Source organism: Artemia sp. Qi Xiang Cuo, chromosome 3 (assembly GCF_049724085.1).
Source record: "Artemia sp. Qi Xiang Cuo chromosome 3, ASM4972408v1, whole genome shotgun sequence".
In the NCBI taxonomy this organism is placed as follows: domain Eukaryota; kingdom Metazoa; phylum Arthropoda; class Branchiopoda; order Anostraca; family Artemiidae; genus Artemia; species Artemia sp. Qi Xiang Cuo.
This window is the reverse complement of record NC_142796.1, coordinates 5,843,681-5,869,226: the sequence shown is the minus strand read 5'-3', so window position 1 is coordinate 5,869,226 and position 25,546 is coordinate 5,843,681. Positions and strand designations below refer to the sequence as shown.

General features: G+C 38.3%; 1 protein-coding gene across 1 annotated transcript in view; it reads right to left on the bottom strand.

Annotated features, from left to right (window-relative positions):
- Positions 1 to 2,846: 2,846 nt before the first annotated feature.
- LOC148953693 (uncharacterized) overlaps positions 2,847 to 25,546 on the bottom strand; it is a 53,961-nt gene continuing 31,261 nt past the window's right edge. The window contains exons 6-7 of the mRNA XM_089085795.1: positions 11,473 to 11,699; positions 2,847 to 4,253 (exon numbers count right to left, since the gene is read on the bottom strand). Of these exons, the coding sequence (XP_088941921.1) occupies positions 2,908 to 4,253; positions 11,473 to 11,699 (1,573 nt within the window). The 3' untranslated portion in view covers positions 2,847 to 2,907. The remainder of the gene's footprint in view (positions 4,254 to 11,472; positions 11,700 to 25,546) is intronic.

Genomic DNA, 25,546 nt, shown 5'->3' with positions numbered 1-25,546 from the left:
TTGTGTATTTTTTAATGATAGTAGTAGTCGTAGTGTTACTATTGCTAGCAGTAGTCATAGTAGCAGCAGTCATAGTAGTTGCAGTCGTATTAGTAATAGAAGTTTTAAAAGTCGGTCTAGTAGTACTTGTAGTAGTCATATCAAACTAGCAACAGTAGTTGAAGTAATAGTAGCAAAATTAGTTATAGCAGTAGTAGTATCAGTCGTAGCAGCTATAGTAGTCGCAATCGTAGCAGCTATAGTAGTCCTAGTCATAGTAGTAGTAAAATTCGTAGCGGTAGTCGTAATAGTTGTAGTAGTACTAGTCGTAGTAGCAGTAGAGTCAGTAGTAGCAGTAAGCGGCGAAGTAGTTGAATCGGTCACCCAATTCGTATACCTACTGAAGGGAGCCTTCTGAAATCGGACAATAGTTTCAGCGAAGACATAAAAAGAAGACTTGCATTAGGAAGTGCAAGCTTCAAGAGGCTGCTCCCCTTCTTCAAAAATAAACATCTATCAATGTAACTAAGGCTATGACTGTTTGACTCGTTAATCGATCCTGTTGCCCTGTTTGCCTGCGAGACGTGGACTTGGAAACTGGTGGATGAGCGAAAAATTTCAGTATTCGAAACAAAACATATAGCCGCATAGCCGGTGTAACATACCCTGACAAATTTTCTAATCAAGAAGTTCCGGAACAGCTGAAACCTAAAACAAAAATACTCCACAGAGTGCGCTTACAACAACTTAAATATCTAGGCCACGTTCACCGGATGGAGAAGTCGTGACTGTCAAAACTTATTTTCGAAGGTAGAGTACACTGCAGTCGCTGCCCCAGCAGACCAAGGAAGAGATGGCGAGACAAATTCTAAAAAAAGCTCCTGCAATTTTTAAATCAAGCAAACGACCGAACATCCTATACAGAGCTGATCGGTCAAAGTGTAAAGAAAATGGCCCTAACGCGACCCACGATGACATCCGAAACATAAGTCAAGTAAGTCAATGATAGAAGTTGCAATAGTAATATTCCAGTCATAGTAGTAGCATGCTAACAGTGTCTTTTGGTCAGTTCAACGTCCTCCTCAACATGCCCTGAAAGTTTCAACTGAATGCCCTAAGCTGTTCCTGAGATATTGTTTATACACCCTTTTGACAACCTGTATGCAAATGGCGTGTTTTGATTTAGTTTAACTTTCCTCTCAACATTTCTTGAAATTTTCACCTGAATACCCTTATTTTTAGTAGTATTAGAAGTTTAGTAGTAGTAGCATGCAAATATTGCCTTTTGGTTAATTCAACATCCCCCACAACAAGCCCAATAAGTTACAACTTAGCACCCCAAGCCATTCTTGAGATATTGGTGATTCACCCTTTTGCAAACCTGCGTGCACACAGTGCTTTTGATTTAATTAAACTTCCCTCTCAATATTCTCTAAAATTTTCTGCATTACACCCTTAGCCCCAGCAGTAGTAGTAGTACGCAAATATGACCTTTTGATCTGTTGAACACCCCCCTCATCATGCCCTGGAAGTCACAAATTTGGGAAATGTCTTTAGAGCCTTTGGAAAAGCATCTTTCATTTAAATGATTTCACATTCATATTATGCATTTAAGAACAGAAAATTACATCATTTTTCCCTTAGGGAAAAACGCATCATTTTCGGTATCTAGAATTTATCGATTCAGCTGAAATTGCTGATTTCCCATCCTATGACTTTAAACTAACAACAGGATAATTATAATAATGTGTACTTTAGTTATTTCAGGGGGGTTGCTCCTAAATTTTACAACAACGTAATAAAATCAAAATACCTGATATTTCAATTTTATAACACCGTAGTTAAAGCAAAATGACTACAGGATGACAAACGCCTCGAAATAGTTAAAGCAAAAGATACAGAACAAGCGACATCAAGATTCGCATTTAATTGCAAACGAAAATGCTGCACAACGGAACCTGCGGTTAGAGGACAAATCAAAATTATAATGGAACGAAGCAACATGTTATTTTAGTGTCTGTGATGGATGAAAAGGAAGTAGGAATTGAGTTCACGCCAGTAATTAGTTACTTACTAATTCAACTGAAATTGCTGATTTGTCACCCTGGGTATATACAATGGAACATCCTCAGTTGTTGCTTATTATATAACAACGTAATTCAAACAGAAATATAATTACTACGGAAAATCTGGAAAAGAAGTTATTTTTTCGACTCTATGACGCGATGAAAAATTATACAAGATGATGAGTAAATCCAAAAATCTAAAGAAAAAGGCATGGAACATGTTTTTGAGATACTTATTAATGAAAATGAAGCAAAACGAGGTATTCAGTTAGAAAACATGCAACAAGAAGCATCACAATGAACCAGGAGAGAAAATGATGGAAAACAAATATGCGGCTACAATACAAGCGACAGCAAGGATTGCATCGAATCGTATACGAAATATGCGGTTAGAAGAGAAGCAACAATGAGAATCACAGCGAATCCAAGGAAAATACAAATCATGCAAATTGTATGATTCTGTGAAGGACAACCAGGAAGGAGGAATTGAACACAAGAAGTTCTTAATTCAATTGAATTTGCTCATTTACCACCTCAAGGGTGTGCGAAAGCATACCAATTCCTGTGGAATTTAAATAAAAAAAAAAACAAAAAAAAGCAATCCATATTGCTTAGAATGATCATTGGGAATAAGCTTGTTATGTCTTAGACGTGATTGATAAGGTTGGAGAAGCAATAGATACTTTTCTTAAATCAAAGGTTTTCTGCAATCGAACTTGGAAAAGTTTAGCAAGCCAAATAACTGATGTCATTAGTAAAAAAAAATAAATAATGCACGTAAAAATAGAGCGTTTTACAAAATCAAGTTTATTCAAAAAATGTCATTAAGACGGGCGACATAAAGCAATGTTTGAACACCGTCCTATTTATTTTGTTGGAGCAGTTCCAATGCTTCTAAAATCAACAAATCAGAACTTTGGAGAGGAGATCTTGCAGGCTCCATTACACTGCTTTGTTCATCGACACCAATCTGTCTGTTTTCATAATAGGTAATAACTGCTTGATGTTTAGAGCGTTCAGTGATGTTACCACCTAACATCATTTCTGTTGGATTGACAAAGCCCCTTGACTCTTTGAAAGATTTTTCAGAATGTTTTGCCACATCTGGACTACTTTCACTGGAGGTTGACCATCTTTTTGAAAGGTATGCAGAATCCACACTTTTCACACCCGAGTTACGAGACTTAGGTCTTTCACGATGGGTTGGAAATTGTCGTACCGACTTGCGGTGAGAACTTTTAAGATTAGTTGAGCCACACACAGAATTCATTGATCCATCGGAATCACTTTCGCTGTCGTTATGTCTTTTTGGATGGTTTGCTGACATATCTCCTTCACATGTTTTGATGCTACGAAGATTAGATTCAATACACTTCTGTTTTTTTCTGTATTTCAAGTCTTCTGTACCCTTTCTATTGCATTGAGCACTCATGTAAGAACCTGAACGATCTGAATCACTTCCGTTCGAACTTAACTGCCTTTTTATTTTTTTCGGGCTGGGCGAAGTGGACCGATAATCGGAATGTTTTCTTATCTGTTGGTACCTTGTTTCTTTTTCAAAAGACGTGCGCCGTCTTCGCATTTCACTATTCGGGCGTCCACATTCGTGGTTTGGAGACAATCTTCTCGAAGTTGACCTAGACGAAGAACGTTCTCTTGACCGCCGCTTTGAGTGACCCTCCTGTCTACAGCTTTCTTTTTCACCGGACACTTGTCTAATTCTCCTTTTACTATTTCGATATCTGTATTCATGGCTTGGAGACAGTTTTCTCGAAGTTGACCTAGACGAAGAACGTTCTCTTGACCGCCGCTTTGAGTGACCCTCCTGTCTACAGCTTTCTTTTTCACCGGACACTTGTCTAATTCTCCTTTTATTATTTTGATATCTGTATTCATGGCTTGGAGACAGTTTTCTCGAAGATGACTTAGATGAAGAGCGTTCTTTTAACCGCCGTTCTGAGTGAACCTCCTGTGTTTTATACCTACACCTTTCCCTTCTCTTTGATCTTTGCCAATACTCGTCTTTGTTCCTTTCTGGAGATGGCGATAATGATTCACTCCAACGTTGTGTTCTAAGGTCCAAAGAGTTTTGTTTTATAGTATTAAAGCTACGGACACGGTTCAGCGAATACTCATCTCTAGGGTTTCTAAAGACATGGAGGAAGTTACAGGTCTTCTCTCGTGGACATCGGCGTGTAAAATACCAACCTAAAAAGAAGGAAAACAGCTTTATAATAGGAAAAAACTATACTAAAAGGTCATATTAAAAAAGATGAAACTCAAAGGAATGACAATGGCTCCACAGCCACATATGAGCATTTTTTTGGGGGGGGGGGGGATATCCTTCAAAAGACTATTCTTTATAGAGATATAGTCTTCTCAGTGCTTAAACAGGTACATTTCTTTAAACTTTCGATATTTTACCGCCATTGCCCCCTGGAAAACAAACTAAATAGCTAATTATTAATGGTTACGTTATTTATATGGCATTAAACAAGAAAATAAAAGATAATTTTTAATACGATTATACCCGCTGGAAATAAACAAAACAAAGAAACAAATAAACATAAACTCATGACCAAAAAATACTGCTAATGGGATTGTGGACATCTGGAATTTAATTTTGCAGTTTTCATTAATAACAAATCGCGATTAGGGGGTGCTGTTCAAATGCGCTTTTTTCCCAAAACTATGCTTAATTATGTTAATAAGCCTAGAATGAAAATTCTTATGGTACTTGGAAGCTTCTAACGAATGCAACTTCCGTTTTTTACAGTTTCGGTTACTATTTATTGTTTATTGGTAAAAATTGCTAGTAACCATTTTGCTAAGTCACCAGAAATCCGTCTTCTATGCAAATCTGCCAATTTAGATAAAAAGGAAGTTTTCCCTAATATTTATTTAAGACAAATTAAATTGAAACAGTTATTGAATGACATTTGCCAATTCAAATTGTAGGTACAGACACACTGGTAAAATTAAAGCTATTTCTCGACCAGTGTTGCCAGTGTTAAAACTTCTGAGTGTTTTTTTTAAGATGGTGCCACATTAAATTCCAAAAATCAACACAATTATTTTTTAAATATTGCACAATCGACGCGATTTCGTTCGAACAATGGTGCTTTCAGCATTTTCGCTTACAGGGCTGAACAATCTTAAACCAGGTAACTGGCAATAATGCCACCAACCAGTAAAAACGCCCATGAGCGAAGTAGCTTCAATGTTATAATTACAGAATATTTGAATTCAGAATCGGATATTCTTAGGGGCATAAGCACCTTGTCTTACAGGTAAGAGTTCTTACACCCTCAACTTCTTACCAAATTTAACTTCTCCAGAAAGAGAAAATTTGTTTCCTAGGCCGGTGAAGATCTGTTTAAATATATAAAAGCTTTATGAACTTGTAAAATTTACTAAGGTAATAAAAATCTCACCAACGCAATAATTCTATATTCGACCTTGTTTTGTTGTTGTAATATCCACCACCAAAACCCCAGACAAAAGGTACATGATACAATCCAACTGAGCAATTTTTTTGGTAACCGATAAATTCGGTACTTGTAGCTGTCTGTCTTCATTTTCTTCCAAAAATGTTTTCATAAATGCTACGTAGGCTAATCAGAGCATTGGACATACACAAAAGAAATTCAATAGAATAAAGAACAAATTATGAAATTATCATACATTTTCAGAGATTACTTTTCAGTTATAAACATGGCAACACTGTCTTCCCACGCACAACGCCAATACCACGTTTTAATAAACATAGTAACACTGGCTTCCGACAAACAGTACCATCATCATGTAAAGCTTCAAGGCACGCCAAATATCGTACCTCCTTTTTTTACCGGTAGAATAGCCGGTTGGACATCTGTCTTATATACTTTTTGTCTTTGACCAGAAGTTTTCTGCAGGCACTTGTAAGTTCTATATCAAGGACGTCTACACTTGGGCAATACAAAATTAAATTGTTGCAGTTTGTTTTGCAGATTATTAGGTCATTTCAATCTTTTTTTGAAAATTTTTTATGCAAATTTTAAGCTGCAAATTTCTCCAATGTCTCAGCACTTTACAATGATACATATTTATGAATATTAAGTTGTTCCAGTTGTTAGGTTGTTTTGATTCAGAGTATGCTTCTTTGGAGTTCAAACCATGTTATTATCTTCTTTTAAAAGGGAAATTGCTTTATTTCAATTATATGGTTAGTTAACATTGAGAAAAATGACAATTTTAACAAGTTATAACAGTTATAACAACTATAGAAGTTATAACAACTGTTATGAGTTTGGTTTCTGAGTTTCGTAAGTTTGACATGTAACTGGTGCATTACCTCATTCAATACTTTTATTTATATTAGAAAAATATATAAAATGAAACAAGTATCTTAGTAATATTGGTAAATTTGCTACATAGACCACGAAAGTTTTACTTTCAACTTAATATACCGGAATCCGAACGGTGAAGTCACTCAGCGGTTTAGGCTTTATAGAACGTTTTGATAGTTTGATGATAGGTTGGTAAGTTTAAATAAAGCGATGACAGGTAAGCGAGGTGAGTTAAGGTAAAGAAACTGTTTGTAAGTTTTACGATTTTGGTTTGGTAAAATGCAGGCGTAGTTTCTGAAAGAAAAACATAAGAAATTTAGCAATTCAATAACAAGCAGAAAACCTTTCGAAAGACGTAAAAAATTACTAGCTAAAGAAAATAACAAACACAAAGGAATAGAAATCCTGTTAATACAAAAGTTTTGTAACCATTTCTGGGATCGTAAAAGAAAGCTGCAAAAACGGGCTCGTATTACAAAATGACAAACAAACCTTTTTTCTTCAAGAAATAGTTGATAGGAAAGTAAAAGGCTTAAAAATGGTCAACTAGGCTCGTTATGACTAATAACCTGAAAAAACTATAAAGAGCAAGGTGTCCGTAGATGAAAGAACACTTTTTTTTAAAATCCTGAAGACCAGGTTCATAAAGTGTCTAAATTGACTATTAATTATTATAAATAACGTAAACAATTACCAGAAATTTACTATATATTCACCGTAAATTATTCCGTGCAGGAGCAGTACATAGCGGTAAAGGGTTTCTTCTTAGTAAAACGTTCGCACAAACGGTATTTTTGTTAGACAGAACGAGCTAGGGATAATACCCAAGATTTAAAATACCCAATCTACTGCATATAAGCAAACAATATTACTACTATGAATTCACACAAACTGTAAACTTTATCTTAGGCTTAGCTACAACCCCTTCAGAAATTGCGAAATTTTTCATTCTTCTACAAAATCCGTATGATTCACCAATTTAATGGGTCTTCTCTGCGCTCTCCTCTTCTGAAATGTAAGCCTTCCTGGTAAAATTTTTGAGTCTTTAGATAGTTCTGAGTCTTTACAGGTCCTTTTATCCATGTATTGGTCCAAAGGGCCCAGTCTCTTAACATTTTTTTTATCAGGTTCCATGGCTCCGTTACCAGCCCGTTAGCCACTAGTCGTGATAATCAGCTTTGGTAATTATTTTTACTATACCTTCTTTCAAAGCTACTAAGAGAAGGTGTCTTTAAACAGCCTCAGGGTGGAGGTTATTCCACATGGCAAGGGTATATAAAAAAAAACGAAAAAAAACTCTTTCAAGCATGGCTCGCAAGGGTTTTTCTCCTGAAGTCCCAAGAAGGGACACTATTGTAGGCAGATCCCATTAGTTAAGCTCTACCAGGTATGATCTCCAAACTGTTTTGGCTAGTATCGTAGCCATAGTGATGCTTTCTGAGTGCTGCTTAAGCTCTACCAGGTATGACCTCCAACAGCTGTTTTGGCTAGTGCTATAACCACGGTGCTATTTCTTGAGTAGCTGCACTATTGGGGTAGATCCCATTGGTTAAGCTCTATAAGGTATTACTTCCAAAAGCGGTTTTGGCTAGTGTTGTAGTCATGGTTTTGCTTCCTGAGTAGCTGCACTATTGTGGGCAGATCCCATTGGTTAAGCTCTACCAGGTATGATCTCCAAACTGTTTTGGCTAGTATCGTAGCCATAGTGATGCTTTCTGAGTGCTGCTTAAGCTCTACCAGGTATGACCTCCAACAGCTGTTTTGGCTAGTGTTGTAGCCATGGTTCTGCTTCCTGAGTAGCTGCACTATTGTGGGCAGATCCCACTGGTTAAGCTCTACCAGGTATGATCTCCAAACTGTTTTGGCTAGTATCGTAGCCATAGTGATGCTTTCTGAGTGCTGCTTAAGCTCTACCAGGTATGACCTCCAGCAGTTGTTTTGGCTAGTGTTTTAGTCATGGCTCTGCTTCCTGAGTAGCTGCACTATTGTAGGCAAATCCCATTGGTTAAGCTCTACCAGGTATGATCTCCAAACTGTTTTGGCTAGTATCGTAGCCATAGTGATGCTTTCTGAGTGCTGCTTGAGCTTTCTGAGTGCTGCTTAAGCTCTACCAGGTATGACTTCCAACAGCGGTTTTGGCAAGTGTTGTAGTCATGGTTCTGCTTCCCGAGTAGTTGCACTATTGTAGGCAGATCCCATTGGTTAAGCTCTACCAGGCATGATCTCCGAAATGTTTTGGCTAGTATCGTAGCCATAGTGATGCTTCTGAGTGCTGCTTGAACTTTCTGAGTGCTGCTTAAGCTCTACAGGTATGACCTCCAACAGCTGTTTTAGCCAGTGCTATAGCCACGGTGCTGCTTCTTGAGTAGCTGCACTATTGGGGTAGATCCCATTGGTTAAGTTCTATCAGGTATGGCTTCGAACAGCGGTTTTGGCTAGTGTTGCAGTCATGGTTCTGCTTCCTGAGTAGCTGCACTATTGTAGGCAGATCCCATTGGTTAAGCTCCACATGTTTTGGCTAGTATCGTAGCCATAGTGACGCTTTCTGAGTGCTGCTTGAACTTTCCGAGTGCTGCTTAAGCTCTACAGGTATGAACTCCAACAGCTGTTTTAGACAGTGCTATAGCCACGGTGCTGCTTCTTGAGTAGCTGCACTATTGGGGTAGATCCCATTGGTTAAGTTCTATCAGGTATGGCTTCCAACAGCGGTTTTGGCTAGTGTTGTAGTCATGGTTCTGATTCTTGAGTAGCTGCACTATTGTAGGCAGATCCCATTGGTTAAGCTCCACCAGGTATGATCTCCAAACTGTTTTGGCTAGTATCGTAGCCATAGTGATGCTTTCTGAGTGCTGCTTAAGCTCTAGCAGTATGACCTCCAACAGCTATTTTGGCTAGTGCTGTAGTCATGGTGCCTCTTCCTGAGGAGCTGCACTATTGTAGTTAGATCCCATTGGATTAGCTATACCAGGTATGACCTCCAACAGCTGTTTTGGCTAGTGTTGTAGCCATAGTGCTGCTTCCTGAGTAGCTACACCATTGCAGGCAGATCCCATTGGACAAGCTCTACCAGGTATGATCTCCAAACTGTTTTAGCCAGTATCGTAGCAATAGTTCGGCTTCCTGAGTAGCTGCACTATCGCAGGTAGATCCCATTGGTTAAGATCTACTAGATAAGACTTCCAATAGCTATTTTGGCTAGTGCCGTAGCCGTAGTGGTACTTCCTGAGAAGCAGCACTATGGTAGGTAGATTCGATTGGTCTCTCAGATCCCCAAAACAGCTCCTCCGGTGGAGGATATTGTTTATACCTGTAGAGAGGTATAGACAAAGACTCCCCCAAAGCACTTTATAATACTTAAGGGGGTTGATAATATATGTTTCAATGTTGTCGCTTTCATTGCTCCTTTTTGAATACTCTAAAGAGGAGCAATACGTTTTTTTTGGAGGGGGAGGCTATCAGCAAAAATAAAAGCATGTTCAGTGGCTGGGCTAATAAAAGATATGGATAGTTGAAGAATGAATTAATCGGTGCGAAATTTTTGCATCTGAGGATAAAGTATAGCTTATGAGAGCAGGATAACCTCAATAACGTGTTGTTATTGAGGTTCTCTTGAAACCTCAAGAGAAATTCATTTTTAGCAGACTAGGACTCGTGAGTCCTATAATTATTTTCATTTTAAAGATGAAACCAGAATTGTGTTTCACATTTCTTGCTTTGGAGGCCTTACTTCTAAAATTGCTATGGTTTTCATTTCATTGAAACTTGAGTTTCATTTAACTTCCAAGTCCTCCATCGTCGCCAAGTCAGCCAGAAGCTTCAAATGGTACTCACTTGGAATGTCATTCTGAGTGATTGCAATTTGAGTCGTTGTTCAAACACATTATACATAATGGTAAGATTCATTCATAAGACTGTCCTCCAGGCCGCCAAGAAGAGAGGCCACCAGGCCACCTGGTGGCCTTGCTAAATAAAACCATCAAAGCCAACTCTTAATGATGTTTGGCCAAGGGTATCCTCTAAGTTGGTAAATAATCTCCCGAAAATTAACGTTTTTGATATTTTAAGCCTTTTTTAAGGCATTGGTACCAAAGAGGGCTCATTCAGAAAGAACATATTTGGTTCTGGAGCCCTTCTTTAGGTGGGAAAAAAAGTCACACTTCAATATTTAAAGTTTTAACCATTTTGCGCCAAATATGACTAAAATATCACTGCGCCAAATATGGGAAAAATTATGAAGTAGTTATACAATTCAAAGTTTAAAAGGAGGCGCTTCCATTCAATTGTAAACTAGCAGATCATTATGTAATAACCTGCGCTTAGCAGACTATTATGCAGTCTATAATTTAGTATTTATAGAGAAAGAAAAATGAACAGAAATTAAATTTTAAAAGCAAATCTTTTCACATAAAAATTAATGGAACGCTTAGATTTAAAATAAACAGAACTGACCGTAATTTGCAATGCTGTCTCCTCCGGTCAGTCAGCCTTGGTCAGTCAGCCTTGGTCAGTCAGCCTTGGTCAGTCAGATAAAAACCTTGAGATAATATTAGGCACCCGAAATTTTATATTAATAAAGAATTTTTCATAATTTACATGCAATACACCTGATTGTATTATTTTAATTTGACGAATTTTCCTCAACAAAAATGTGGACGCGAGGAGTGACTATTGAGGACGATAGTTGCATAGCTTTGAATCCAGACTTAACTTCCACCACGAGTAAAAGATGTTTTACTTGAAGTTTAGACCTTAAAAGTGCATAATTAGGTCACAGCTTTTTCTGTAGATGTCTTTCAAAACAATCTTTGAAAAAAATAAAAATAAATTTTATTTCAGAATAGTCTTTCAAATCACTTACACCATCAATTTATGTTTGCCAACCCCCTGAAAATTAGTGTAATTAATAATTTATTAAGTATTAATATCACTCTTCACTTTTATATGCAGTTTTTTTGTTTAATGAAGCTAAAAGTTGGTCAAATACTTTGAAGTCAAAACCTCAAAAAATGGTACGTGGACTTGGTCCACATACCCTCAGAAAACCATAGTTGGTTGCTAACCAGCCTACCAAACTAGCCTAGTATATGATGAAAGATTACCACAAACGGAAGAATTCCAATCTGGTGTATTGACAAAGAGCACTGCTAGCTGTTTCCCTCCGTAGAATCGACCTTGGAATTGCAAAAAAGCTTTAGCTGCACCTTGATATCGGCTGAACTCAACATAGACGTTGCCCCGTAAGTGAGGTTCGCAGTTCATAGAAACTCTGAACTGTGAGACTTTCCCAGCTTTTCGAAATTCGGGCTCCACATCTTCATAAAATTCTCTAAAATAAAATATAGGGAAATTTATTTATTTTGCCTAGTATTTTAGCTAGTATTTTGCAACAGGAGATATATTTTGGCCTAGTATTTTATTACGTATTGCAATTTAAATGTCACCTTACAGAGCCTAATTATTACTATCCCTAATATTTCAAAATCATATTGCCGTAGCCAGTCTTTACCTAATCAGAGGCGGATCCAGGATTCTTTTAGGAGGGGGGTGGGGCACTAAATAGGTTGATCTGATCAACTTGCGTTAGGAGCAAATTTAATTAACGCAAACTTGCGTTAATTAAGTAAATTACACTAATTTAGACTATGTTAGGGGGGCGCCCCCTCGCCCCCCTGGATCCACCACTGACTACAATTAGGGCTTAACAAAAAGTAGCTCGTTTCCGAATGGGTTGAAAGAGGTGGCAAAAAAGGATATAGAGGGAATTGGAACCACTTGAGAGGGTTTAAATGAGTAAGCTTTGAATAGACGGGGATGGAGGAGTGTGCACAGCTTTGTTGGCCCTAAACGACTTGGTGCTGCACTGAGTTATTACTAATAGTAATAGTAGTATGTGGAAGGATACGAATTGAGCCCATAGTTTGACAACAAATTTTAATAGCAATTGAGTAGTAGATACGAAACAATTCAAAAATCTTCAAAATTCACGTTTGTTACATTATAAATAACTTGTATTTTTTTTTCTGTTTGCCACTTGGCCACTTTAACTTGTACTATAGTAGAGCCATTGTTCAGATATAGGTTTCTCTAGAAATTTTAGTGTATATATATTGTTGTCGAATCGCCACTTTTTAGGGTTTTGGTTACTATTAGCCCAAGTCACTCTTTATTTACAGGCCACCATCACAAACTTTCTGATTAATATCATGGTTGGTGAAAGACTATTGAAAGCCTGATAGATCAGTCTTTTGTTTTCCACATATTTTTTAAATACTTGGCTCTACCTCAGCCCACATCCTGTATTGTTGCGTTGGTTTTGTATTTACATAAAAGTACTACTTCTACTAACAACTCACTGAAGTACCAAACTGCTGGAGGCCAACACAGCTACGCACGCTCCTCCTCCATCCCAATCTATTTAAAGCTCCCCTCTTTTACACCCTTCCAGAAAGTTGTCGTTACCCTTATTCTTTCCTTACATCCTCCCACCCCAACCGGAGACTAGCTGCTTTTCATTTGGCTCTAGAGGATTGACCGAGAAGGACAATCTTTAGTAATCTGTCACCCTTCATCCGCAGAAAATGCCCTAGCCATCTGAACCTTTCTCTCACTATAATTCTAGAAAGCAGGATTGTACCAAACTTTTCGTAAATCCTACTGTTTGAGATACGTTCAGTCAGTCGGGTACCCAAAACAATCCGTAGGCATTTTCTCTGGAAAACATCTAGCAAATCTTCCTCCGTTTTTCGGAGCCCCCATGCTTCAGAACCATACTTCGCCACTGCCATCACTGTAGCTTCCAATATTCTAATCTTGGTCAGCAGACTTATTTTCCTATTCTTCCAAACTTTCTTCAATTGGGAAAAAAAACACCCTGGGCCTTGACTATTCCACTTTTAACAACTTCACTGCACCCACCGTCTTTAGTAATAATATTACCTAGGTAAGTGAAGCTGACCCCGTGATCAATCTTCTCGTTACCCAAAATCGCCTTTTCACCTTCACTTATTCCCAGCCTCAGCGACTTAGTCTTCTTAAAATTAATACTAGTACCAGTTTTGCATAATTGTACAAATATAGGGAGACGTCTTTAAGTCAGCTTATTTGAGCTAGTCTTGTAAATATATGGTGCAAAGGCCACAAACCAATAGCATAAAAAAAAATTTTCAACTCTTTTAAAGTAAATTATTATTTACACAGTTTTTGATCTTCAGAAATATTTGCGGGAGAAAATTAGGCTACATGTAAAATCTGACTCTTTAAAGAATGACCTTAAAAAATTATCAAATTATCTTAAAAAATATCAAAACTTACATAATTTTCAATCTTAATTATTGTGACTTAACTAACTTAACTGAAACTAACTTAGCTTGTCAAATTTATCAACACAATCATTTTGTTTTTATTAATCACTTCCAACTTACAAAACAGGACTAGAACCATCAATTTCCAATCAAATGAGCATCCTCAGAAATATCTACGACCACGAAGGGGAGGTTGGGGATGAGGAAGGGGCAGACCCCCTCCTATACGTAATAAATTTGGCTAATTTTGGGGCTTAATGTTACTATTTACTTTAATAATAAAAACGTAGACCAGAAATATTCTCAAAAATCAAGAGGGATTAAATATCAATTCCTACTCCTAGTAAAGATTGGGTTTTATTATTTTTATTAATCATAAAAGGCGTCACAGATGTCACAGTCGTCACAGGTCATAGCTAATACGGTTAAGTTGCGCTTTTTCTATGTGGAAGCATATGAGTGCAACCCATACTGGTGCAACAAATACAGAAAGAACAGTTTTCTGTCAAAAAGTGTCGTTTTTAACTTCTATTTTCAACGAAAAAATGGCTTTTTTGGTATTATCATAGAAAAAAAAGAAGAAAAAATGGCATAAAATTGTATCTATCCCTAGATTTAGAAATTTATCCCCTAATCCCTAGACGCCACTGCCCAGAGTTGATTTTAGTCATGTAGGTAATAGGGGAAAGGGTGACCGTAGTCATGGCATCTAACAGATAAGGTTGTCTTATTAGAAAAATTCAGAAAATGAGAGGTGATTTACATGTTGCGACTTAGTGAAAAAACGAACCACGGCCTATAGTAACCAAAAAAAAAACAAAAAAAAAACGCTAAAAAATAGGGCGTAGACCCTTTCAGATTTCTTCAGGGGGGAGGGGTCTAATTTTTTATCTAAAGATTATCTATCGGAAAAGGTTGTTCGGTCTCGACCCAGCTTGATGAGAGGCAATAGCTAATATCCTGTAAGTTCTGATGGATCCGGGACCATATCCAAACTCCATGGGGAGAGATAAGAGTTATTCAATTCGCTTCATCGGTGTATTTAAATTAATTTCTTGTTGGATTTCGTTCAAAATAAATTAAAATAATTTAATATCTTAATTTTGCATTTTTAGAGGCTGCGAATCGATTGACCTTTGCAGAGAAGGAGAAAGAGAAAGTCTTTAAATTCTTGATATAAGCACATCCGCGAGAATTAGGCTTTGGTTCCAATTAAACTTTTTGCAAAGCAAGACCCTTGCTCCTTGTTGTGTGTTTTAACGCATGTTCCAACCTCTGTGTGTATGCGCGTGTCGTGGCGGGGTAAAGGTCTTTCTCAAACAGCAAAATTACTAGACAAGCTGACGAAAGTCATTTGACAAAACCCGATCCATAACTACAGTTATGGTTCCAGGCGTATGTCCTCAATTGGATTTATGTGAGGGCATGACTATACTTTAGTCATGCCTATCCGTAAGATTGGCTTGTTGGATCTCAATTAGACTTCACAAGACATTTTCCTAAAATTATTTCACCTATTTCTTGCATTGTCCAATTTCAAATCTTTAGTTTTTATTCAACTGTTCCTGAAGAGTTTCTTTCAAATTCTCATCCTGGAGACTGCCAACGTCACAACTTCCTGGAGGATAATTATTATTCCTAAATTTCAGCTTTTTATTAATCCTAAACACTACTATATGGTGATCTTTACTTTTAACATCAACTACAATACTCCTAAATACCGTATAACTAGTATCAATCCTGCCAGTCCTGTGTTTAAAATTAAATAGAAAAAAGTTTGTTTAAGTGAAAGTAAGGAGCAGCATTAAAATTCAAAACGAACAGAAATTATTCTGTATATGAAGGGTTGCCCCTTCCTCAATACCTTGCTGTTTAGGCTATAGCTGTTAGCACTTTAACAAAAAAGTTCCTTATTCTAATTAAACGACCCCTGTGTGTCAGCAGCCGTTCTTAAGAAATTGGGACAAACAGTCAAATTTTAGCGCAAAGAGCAAGGTATTGAGGAGGGGGCAACCTTTCATTTACGGAATACATTCTGTTCGTTTTGAGTTTTAATGTTGCTCCTTACTTTCAATTAATAAAAACTTATTTTTGTATTTAATTTCTTACTGTTTTTCAAACTGCAGGTAAATCTTGAACACCCTCCACGAAATGTACCCCACGCCTCACGGGAAACTCCTCCGTGGATATTTCATCCAAGGTAAAGTGCCCCCTCCCCCCCTTCGACTTCACTCAAGACAGTTTCATCACTGCTGAAAATCCCCCTCCCCATAAAATTTCTTGCAGACGATTGAGCCTGAAAAGTTCTCCTAAGCTTACTTTCATTGGAAAAAGACTTTAATCTCTAATCTGTTTCTCGATAGCACCGAAAATACCCACTTCCGTGGAAACTTTTTTTCCAGAAATCAAAATACGCGCAAAATAGCCCCTGGATATTTCCTCCGGAACATCTCCACATGCAAAATTGAGTTGGCAAAGAGAATGTAAGACAAATAAAAGAATTTCGTATAGGAATTCTGTAAAATCCCCCCAGTGTAAAATTTCCCCAGGAAAATTACCCCCCCCCCCCCCAAAAAAAAAGATTCCCTCCCCAAGAAAGGTGCTCCCTATGGAAATCCACCCCAAGGAACAAAATCCCTCCCCCCCCCGAAAGCGGTCTGTATGCTTCCCAATGATAAATACTATACGTAAATAATGGCTCAGATTGACCACATCTTAGCCAGCAGAAGATGGAGGAGCTCCTGCACAGATGCCCGGGTATACAGAGGAGTAGACACAGGATCTTTAAATGGATCCGATCACTATCTCCTCACTTGCAAAGTCTCTGTCACTGCCTTAGTAGGCAGAAGCGATAGAAGGCAGGGAAGCGCTTCGATGTGTCGAGACTAAGATGCCCGGAAATCAAAGCCGACTTCGAGTTAAAGCTAAGCAACCGGTTCGAAGCCTTGAACCGTCTTTCACACGTCAAAGAAGAATGAACGCAGATAAAAATTGTGACACAGGACGTAGCTGTGGAGTTGCTTGGCCAAATAAAAGAAGCGACCCCTCGTGGGAGGAGCAAAAGAACCCTTAAAAGTAGCCCGCAAAGCACTTAAACAGTCACTGAAACGGGACAGAGAACAGTACTGGTCAGATCTGGATAATGAGTTGGAACAAGCGTCCAAGAGCCACAACAGCAGGAAAATGTTCAAACTCCTGAAAGAAGCGACAGGAAAAGCTCCTGTAGCGGTTGACACACTGAAAGATAAGTCCAGAGAACTCATCCGAACAGAAGAAGGACGCATAGAACGCTGTGGAGAGCATTTTTATGAGTTAATGAACACTGTCAAACCCCCGTGCGATCTACCTGCCTTCTCGAGGGCTGCTAGAGTCCTTCGCAATAAGCCTCGAAACGCCAAGTATTGCGGCCGTACTAAAAGCGCTGAAGTGCAGGAAAAACAATAAAACTCCAGGAGAGGATGGGAACTCTTCTGAAATGTTCAAGTCCTCACCAACTCTACTATGCTACCTAACCGACCTGTTTGTCCAGGTATGGACGACGAAGACCTTCCCAAAAGACTGGAAAGTATCAGTCCTCGTTCCGCTATACAAAAAAGTAGATAAGGTCATCTGCGGAAACTATAGAGGTATCTCCCTTATCAACCATGCCATGAAGATCTTCTGCGTCATTCTTTTGAATCGATTCATAGACGCACAAGACCAGTCAACCCGTCTTGAACAAGCAGGCTTCAGACCATGCAGAGGCTGTCCAGAACAGATATTGACGATTCGCCTCATTCTTCAGCAGTACAGTAGACTTCATCTACCCTTCTCATCGCCTTTATTGACTTTGTAGCTGCCTTCAATTCTCTCAGCAGAGAGGAGCTATGGAGAACTATGGCTGAAGGCGGTCCGTCACAGGAGCTCACTGAGATACTCCAAAGTGCGTATAAGGACACTGAGACTTGCGACCGTGTTTTCGGCAATGACACTCCTAAGTTTCCAGTGAAGTTTGGGGTAAAGCAGGGATGCCCCCTTTCGCCTATATTATTCAACTACGCGATAGACTGGATCATAAATAATATAATGAGAAACCACAACGGAATAGTCTTCGAACAAATAGCTGGTTTCCTTCAATCCCTGTCAGATCTGGACTTCGCAGACGACGTTGTTGAGCTGGAAACAGCCGCCGATAGCTTACAAGGTATGATCAACGATGCCTCTGAGGCTTCAAAGTACATCGGACTGGCCATCAGCGGCGCAAAGACTAAACCATTGGTTCTCAACCAACCTGCTCCTTGCTAGATTACCCTCGACGGTGAGCCAATAGAAAAGGTCGAGAAATTCAAGTATCTTGGCTCTATCATAACACCAGATGACGGAGCTGAAAGGGTTATCTCTGCCCGCATAGCAAAAGCCTGGGGAGTCTTTACTAGTCTGAAAAAAACACTATGGGCCAGACAGGAGATCTCAACCAAAACAAAAGTCAGAATCTATGTTGCAACAGTTCGAGCAGTACTACTGTATGCTTGCGAGACATGGCTGATCAAGGCTAAAGACGCTAGAACTTTGGACGTGTTCGACCACCGCTGCCTTCGTTACATCCTCCGCGATTAAGAGATAGAACAGGATTTCGAACAGTGAAGTAAAGAGTCGCTGTGGCCAATCAAAAGGGCTATCACTTATCATTAAAAGACGTCACCTGGAGGATCTGGAACCGCGGGGAGGATTCAGGAGACACGGTCGGAGATGGGACAAAGACTGGCTGAACATCACCGGAGAAGCGGAAGTCGACAGGTCCAAATGGTCTTCGGAAGTCATCCAAGATCCTTTGGTGCCAGGAAGGACAGTTCATAGTCTGGTTCCCGCCGAAAGTAAAGTAAGTAAGTAAACAATGGGCAAATTCATAACTTACAGGCCTCTCCCCATGGACTGTGGGGGTCCATTTTACCCCTAAAGACATAGTTATTTGATCTTTTCAACTATGCTGAACAAAATGACTATCTCTAAATTTTGATCTGATAACTTCGGGAAAAAATGGGCGTGAGAGGGGGGCCAGTTGCCCTCCAATCGTTTTGGTCACTTCGAAAGGATAGAGATAAGCTTTAGAGGATAAGCTTTCCTAGGGCCTGGGAGCTTATCCTCAAAATTTCAGCTCAATCCGATCACTCCTTCCCTGTTTTCCAAAAATCAAATATGGCCACTTAATGTTCATCATTTTCTTTTTTATCTGACACGCCTACAGGCCACAGTTGGCAACGGATCCGGGTGAATGAGGACTCATTCGAAGCGGAATTCGACCTGTTAGGGCCTTTTGATATTTTCAGCCCGAAAAAATTATCCCCCGAATTTACATTTACGAAAAACCTCGTTTTCCTATAAGAGCCCATGTTAATTTTTGAAATTCCTAAAAACATAGTATTTCATTATTAAATTAGATCCTCTTAACCTGACAAGACTGACTGCAAGATTCCAAAAATTCCAGCTCTTTCCCAGAAGTTTTTTTGTCGAAAAACGAAAATTTTACTTTGTATTTGCTAGCGTCGAAAATAGATTGCAGAGACTAAAAATAATTTAACAAGATTCTCTGATGGTCCAGTGGTCACTATTCCTGTCTTTCATGCGGAAGACCCTGGTTTGATTCCCCGTCAGAGTGAATTTTTTATATATTGAATTTAAAGTAGTATCTCTTAAATTTAAAGTTTAAAAAAGAAACTCAGTTTTTTTTTTAAAATCTAATCTATTAAATCCTTCGGCTCAACAGGCGTCTCCAGAAGAATATCACAGTCGGCCTTCAGCTTACAGGTAAATCTCCACTGCTTTGATAACATGCCGTATACCCGCATGCTCGAAGAAAGGTTGAAAAAAGAAAATCTTACTGTGCATTTGATTTGAGTATTCAGGAATTAAAAGCCTTAACAAAAGTATCTTCAAAAGCGGGCGGCAGCCCCCCAACTTTAACTCCTGACACGATCAGCTAACAGTTAGTCAAGCAATAACAAGTAATAAACTGTACACAAACGTGCAGAAATTATTTGAAAAAAACTACGTTTTCTGAAGAGTTAAAGAGGCTGAGTCACAAGTTCGAACCTTAAAACGTACAGGGATAAGGTGGTACAGTTGGGGGGCTGCCACCCCCCCCCAAACCCCTTGCAAAGAAATGCTTTGCAAGACGAACGAAGTCTGCTTGAATTTTTTACCGTAAGAAGATCCTACTGCATCTCTTTGATTAGAAACAATACTGAGCCTGTTCGCTGGATTTTTTACAGGAGATTTTCCCCTAACCGATAACAAGCTATAATGTGATGAACTTGGTAAGACCAACTGATTGGAGGCTACAGGACTTAAAAACCTTAATAAAAGAGGCTGCAAAAGCGGGGAGTTTGGGGGGCGGCAGCCCCCCAACTGTACCTCCTAATCCCTGTTCGTTTTAAGGTTCGAACTTGTGACTCAGCCTCTTTAACTCTTTAGAAAACGCAGTTTTTTTTTCAAATAATTTTATGAATATAGGAGCTTGAAACTTCTACAGTAGGGTATGCTAAATCTGATGGTGTGATTTTCATTGAAATTTCTGAGTTTTAGGGGGTGTTTCCCCCCTATTTAAAAAATCAGGCAAATGTTCTCTGGCCGTAGCTTTTGATGGGTAACACTAAACTCAATGAATCTTATATATTTGATATCAACATAATAGACTGATTCTTCTGGTGTATCTATTGATATCAAACTTCCGATTTTTAGAACTTCGGTTATTGTTGAGCCGAGTCACTCTTTATTTACAGTTCGTCACCACAAAAAGTTTGATGCCACGATTAATAAGGCTGGCCGTCTTGCCATCATGTGAATACCATGTTAGCTCATGGGGCATTTCATAACCATATACTGTATTGATTTTAATTAGATCGTTATGCTCACACAACTCCAGCAGTCTATAATAGGGCCCGACCGATACATCGGCCGGCCAATATTAACGGGTTGATATGCGGCTCAGTGTCCTTTTCATATATCAGATATCGACCTTTTTTTGTTTTTTTTATGCACAACGTCCAAAAGATGGCAACAGATTTCCTCAGGTAACTGTTACTTGTTCAGTCTTTGGGGACAGAGCCACCAGCTAAGTCTGACCATGGTAGAGAGAGGTGCAAAGGTGAGCCAAATGAAGTTAAAGTATATTTGTTGTCAATACTTGTCAATACACACCTGGAGGAGCAATGTTCGAAATGTACGGTGAGTTCAAGAACGTACAACCAGAGAAGTTGTTCTTGCTTGTCTCCAGCATCCACGATAAAATCACCGACCCCCTAAATGAAGAGGCACTCAGTAATGCTAATATGTGGCTATCAGAGGCAACGCTGTAGCGTTGCCTATAGTAAAGGCCATACGGCTCCAATGTTTTATTATTATTTTTTTATTCCCAGAGGCACTTCATACGGAAGGGGTCGTCGTAGAAACTTCAAAGGGGGCTCATTCGATTGGAAATCAAGAGTTCTAGTGCCCTTTCTAATAGTCGAGAATGATTGGAGGGCAACTAGCCCCCCAAGCTCTTCATTTTCACAAATACACCCAATCAAAATTTGCGATAGTCATTTTGTTCAGCGTAGTTGATTAACAGATAGAACACATATTTTTGAGGAGGATACTCCCTAACCACCCTCAGGGCAAGGGTTTTAAGTTATGCCCTGGGGGCATATAAGGTTTTTTATAGAAGGCGGTGTCGTAGAAACTTTAAAACAGGCTCAATCGATTGGAAATTAAAGGGCTAGTGCCCTTTTTAATAGTCGAAAGTGATTGGAGTGTAACTAGCCCCCCTCCCCCCCACGCCCATCATTTCCCCAAACACATCCAATCAAAATTTTGAGATAGCCATTTTGTTCAGCGTAGTTGATTTCCAGATAGAAAATATATAATAAGTTTATATATTAATAGATAGGTTTCGATGTTGTATTGTTTTTTTAGTTGTGCAATAATATCAGTGAAAACAGGACCACCAGCTAGAAAGTTTTGCACAGCCAGTCCCGTCCCCCCCGCCCCCCTCCTCCCATTTGTTTCGCAAATGAGAGGATAGCTCTACATACTGCTTGTTAATGGTTACCTCGGTTATAAAGCTATTTTAGTTGTTTTTTTTTAATTAATGTTTTCTGTTACTAAGTCTTTGACGATAGAAAACCAAAGATCATAAAGACCATAAGACTTTAATGTTTTATTGGGTCTTTTTCTTAAAACTCCTCATTTTGTTGTGCACAGCCAGCCCCGCCCGTCCACCCCTTTATATTAAACCTGACCACCTAATCTCCCCGGATTTTTAGTGAAATTTGGAATATATGTTTATATGCTGCAACGATTGTATTATTCTTTCTATACGCTAAAATAATTGCTTCCAGTTGTAGATTTAACCTCTCTATAAAATGAATTTTTTATTGGCATAAAAGCACAAAGGTTTCGATGCTGTATGGTTTTTTGTTTTACTCTAAAATCAGAAGAAACAGGGCCATCAAATGGAAGGTTTTGCACAGCCAAAATTATTGGGCCTTCTTCTAAGAACTCCTCATTTTCAAAAAACAGCTCATTCGACTAGTTATCACGTACGTTTTTAAGAGTCAAGAGTTTTGAGAGGGCACCCCCCCTTACACATTTTTTCTTCAAATGGACAAGATCAAATTTGGAAAAGCTATTTTAGTTCAAAATATTCCAAAGGCAAAAAAAATTACAGGGACATATAAGGTTTTCTTATGAAGATAATAGGGCATGTTTGATCACATTAATTGATCACAAAATGTTCTTGGAGGGGGGAGGAATTTCCCAGGGGGTGAGTTTTCCAAATGTGAATTATTCAGGGAGGGGACGACTAAGCCCATTCGATAATATTCTAAATTTTACATATGAAAGTAACGGGAACGAACAATCAACGGAAATGTTAGATATAGCACTTCTTGTTCTTTTAGGCGAATATTTTCGTGCCTTTTGACAAAAAGGCATTTTCAAAAGACAGATTAATTTCAATGGTTTTGTTTTCTCTGTGGGTGCTCAACTCTGCATGTGAGGGGGGAGACTTCCCCCACCACTGTTTACGCTAAGGTTTCAGTATTTATCTCAAGGCTTAAATAACAACGCAATGCGACAAAAGTATAGTTCAAAATAACATATATACAATAATATATGCAAGCAAAATGAAACAATTAATCAAAATTGCATACTATGGGTCGAGGCTTATCCAAATCATGGGCCAGAAGGCTCACCATTTCACAATCTATGAAAGCAATCCTGCAATAACTAAAAATATAAAGTATTTTTGAGTATTTTAACGTCTTCCACAACCCAAACGGTCCAACATTCTACAGCTCAAAGAGTCTCTCTAATCTCCTAAATCGGGAACGGAGGAGATAAGTGAAGTTCCGCCGCGTATTGGTTGAGTCGCCAACGTCACCCTCCCCCTCTCCTACTGTCTACGCTAACGTTTTCTTCTTTATGCAAACTACGCTGCCCCCACTCCAAAGGCTTCATTAAGTTTAAGCTTTGTATGGGAAGAACACGTGGTGAGTGTATTATAAAATGCCAAAAGTTACAGCCATACTCAAAATAAGGTTAAATTACGTACTTTGCAGTAAATGCTACATTATAGTGGCACAAAAAAAATTCGAAAATGGTCTAATCAAAATCATGCAGGTTTTTCTGCTTCAACAATTGGAATATCATAGCAAGATTCATTGATTCTTGCGTGAAAAAATCAGGTTTGATTTTTCAGAGGCATGTAAATTAAGCTGTGTATAGCAAAGGCCACAAGGCTTCAATGTTTCATTATTATTAATTTTAAAAAAAAACCTTACATAAAAATAAGTTTTCTAAGAAGAGTAAAAAGCCATATTGAACTCAGGACCAGCAGAAATAAATTCCTATTATAGTTAAAACTCAAAAAGACCAGAAATTACTGTTAAAGAATAAACAAAACCCCGAACGAACAGAAATTAAAATTAACTATCTTACAAACATAAAGATAACCGGTGCAAACATAAATAAATGAATAAATCTTATAAAGCTTAAATATTGTTTTTATTACTTTTCCCCCAGAGCTATTTTACATACCAGGGTTAAAAATGCTATTTGGTTAAAAAAAATTGTTCAAAGGTTAAGTAATAAAACGTTGCCGTCAACAACAACCCCTAGGGCCCGGGGGTAGGAAGGGATTCTAGTATGAATTTCAGACAGGGCTCAAGTTATTGGACATTAGAAGTTCTAGTCCAGATCTTACGAGTCAAAATTGATCGAATGGCAAATAAACCCCCACGCCCTTTTTCCCCACCCCATTGTTTGAACTAATTCTGTTTATACCTGAAGGTCCGATGAGAGTTAAAATGTTTTGGTATTAACACACACTTATTAGGCATCTGCTCTCCTCCCTAACAAGGAGAGAAACAGAGAGTGTAATGCAGTGGCGGATCCAGGGGATGGAACACTCCCCCACAACCCTCAAGGCAAGGGTTTTAAGTTATACCCTGGGGGCATATAAGGTTTTTATAGAAGGCGGTGTCGTAAAAAATTCAAAAAACGCTCATTCGATTGGATATTCAAAGGGCTAGTGCCCTTTTTAACAGTCGAAAGTGATTTGAGGGCAACTAACCCCCCTCTCACGCCCACTTTTTCCCCAAACATATCCAATCAAAATTTTGAGACAGCCATTTAATTAAACGTAGTTTTAAGTTCTGGAAATTGGGTTTTTCTGGATGACGACTCCCCCACAGCCCTCGGGGCAAGGGTTGTAATTTAAGGATTCTCCGAATCCTTCCCATTATTTCTTATGGAAGGGATGCTCGTATAAACTTTAGAGAGGGCTCATTTGATTAAAAATTGAAAGTTCTTGTTCACTTTTTAAGAGTGAAAAGAGATCGGAGGGTAACTAGCCCCCCCCCCCCAAGCCCTAATTGTATCAGATAAAAATTTTGAGATAGACATTTTGTTAAAATAGTTCAAAGTTCTGATAACAAAAAACTCCGGTGTCGACACAGCCCATCAGGGCCCGGGGGTAGGCGTTTTAAGTTATGCCCTAAGGCATAACTTATTAAAAGGGGTTTTTAACTTATGGGAAGGGGTTTTGTATGGGAAGAACACATAGGAAATCTATTATAATTATCCAATTATAAGGTTAAAATACATACTCCGAGATAGATGTAAAATTGCTTTGGCACATAAAATCCTATTAAGGTCAATTCCAAACAGTCGTGATCCCGTTGTGTCAGCAAGTGAAATGGTCTAAACCCCCTTATTGGGGCTGTTTTTTCAATCCATTCATTGTTGTCAATCGCTGTCCACAAGTTATGCAAGCTGTCTATTGTTCATACATATGGTTATTATCAAAGAGGTAATCGTATAGACTTTGAAAAAAGCCTCATTCGATTTAAATTGAAAGTTCTAGATCTGTTTTTTAAAGTAAAGAATAATCGGACAGTAAGTACCCCCCCCTCATGCCATAGAAACTTGAAACTTTTTGCAATCAAAAACGAACAAAAATTAATTTAAAAAAAAAATGTCCGAAAAATAAGTTTTTCAAAGAAAAGTAAAGTCCTCTTTAAAGTTAAGATCATCAGATCTAAAAGCTTGTTAAAATTCAAACTCAAAACGATCAGAAATTACTATTAAAGAATTAATGAAACCCAAAACGAACAGAAATTAAATAAACAATCATAGCAAAAAAGCATACAAGTAATAATATAAATTAATAAATAAATCTTAAAGCGAGTAATGCTTAGATTGAATATGAAAATCAAGAAGCTTAAAACGAAAACAAATATTTTGCTATTGAAGTATAAATGAAACTTATAACGAACAGAAATTAAATAAACAATCAATGCGAACAAACATACAATATATATTAATGTAGATGAATAAATAAATCTTAAAACGA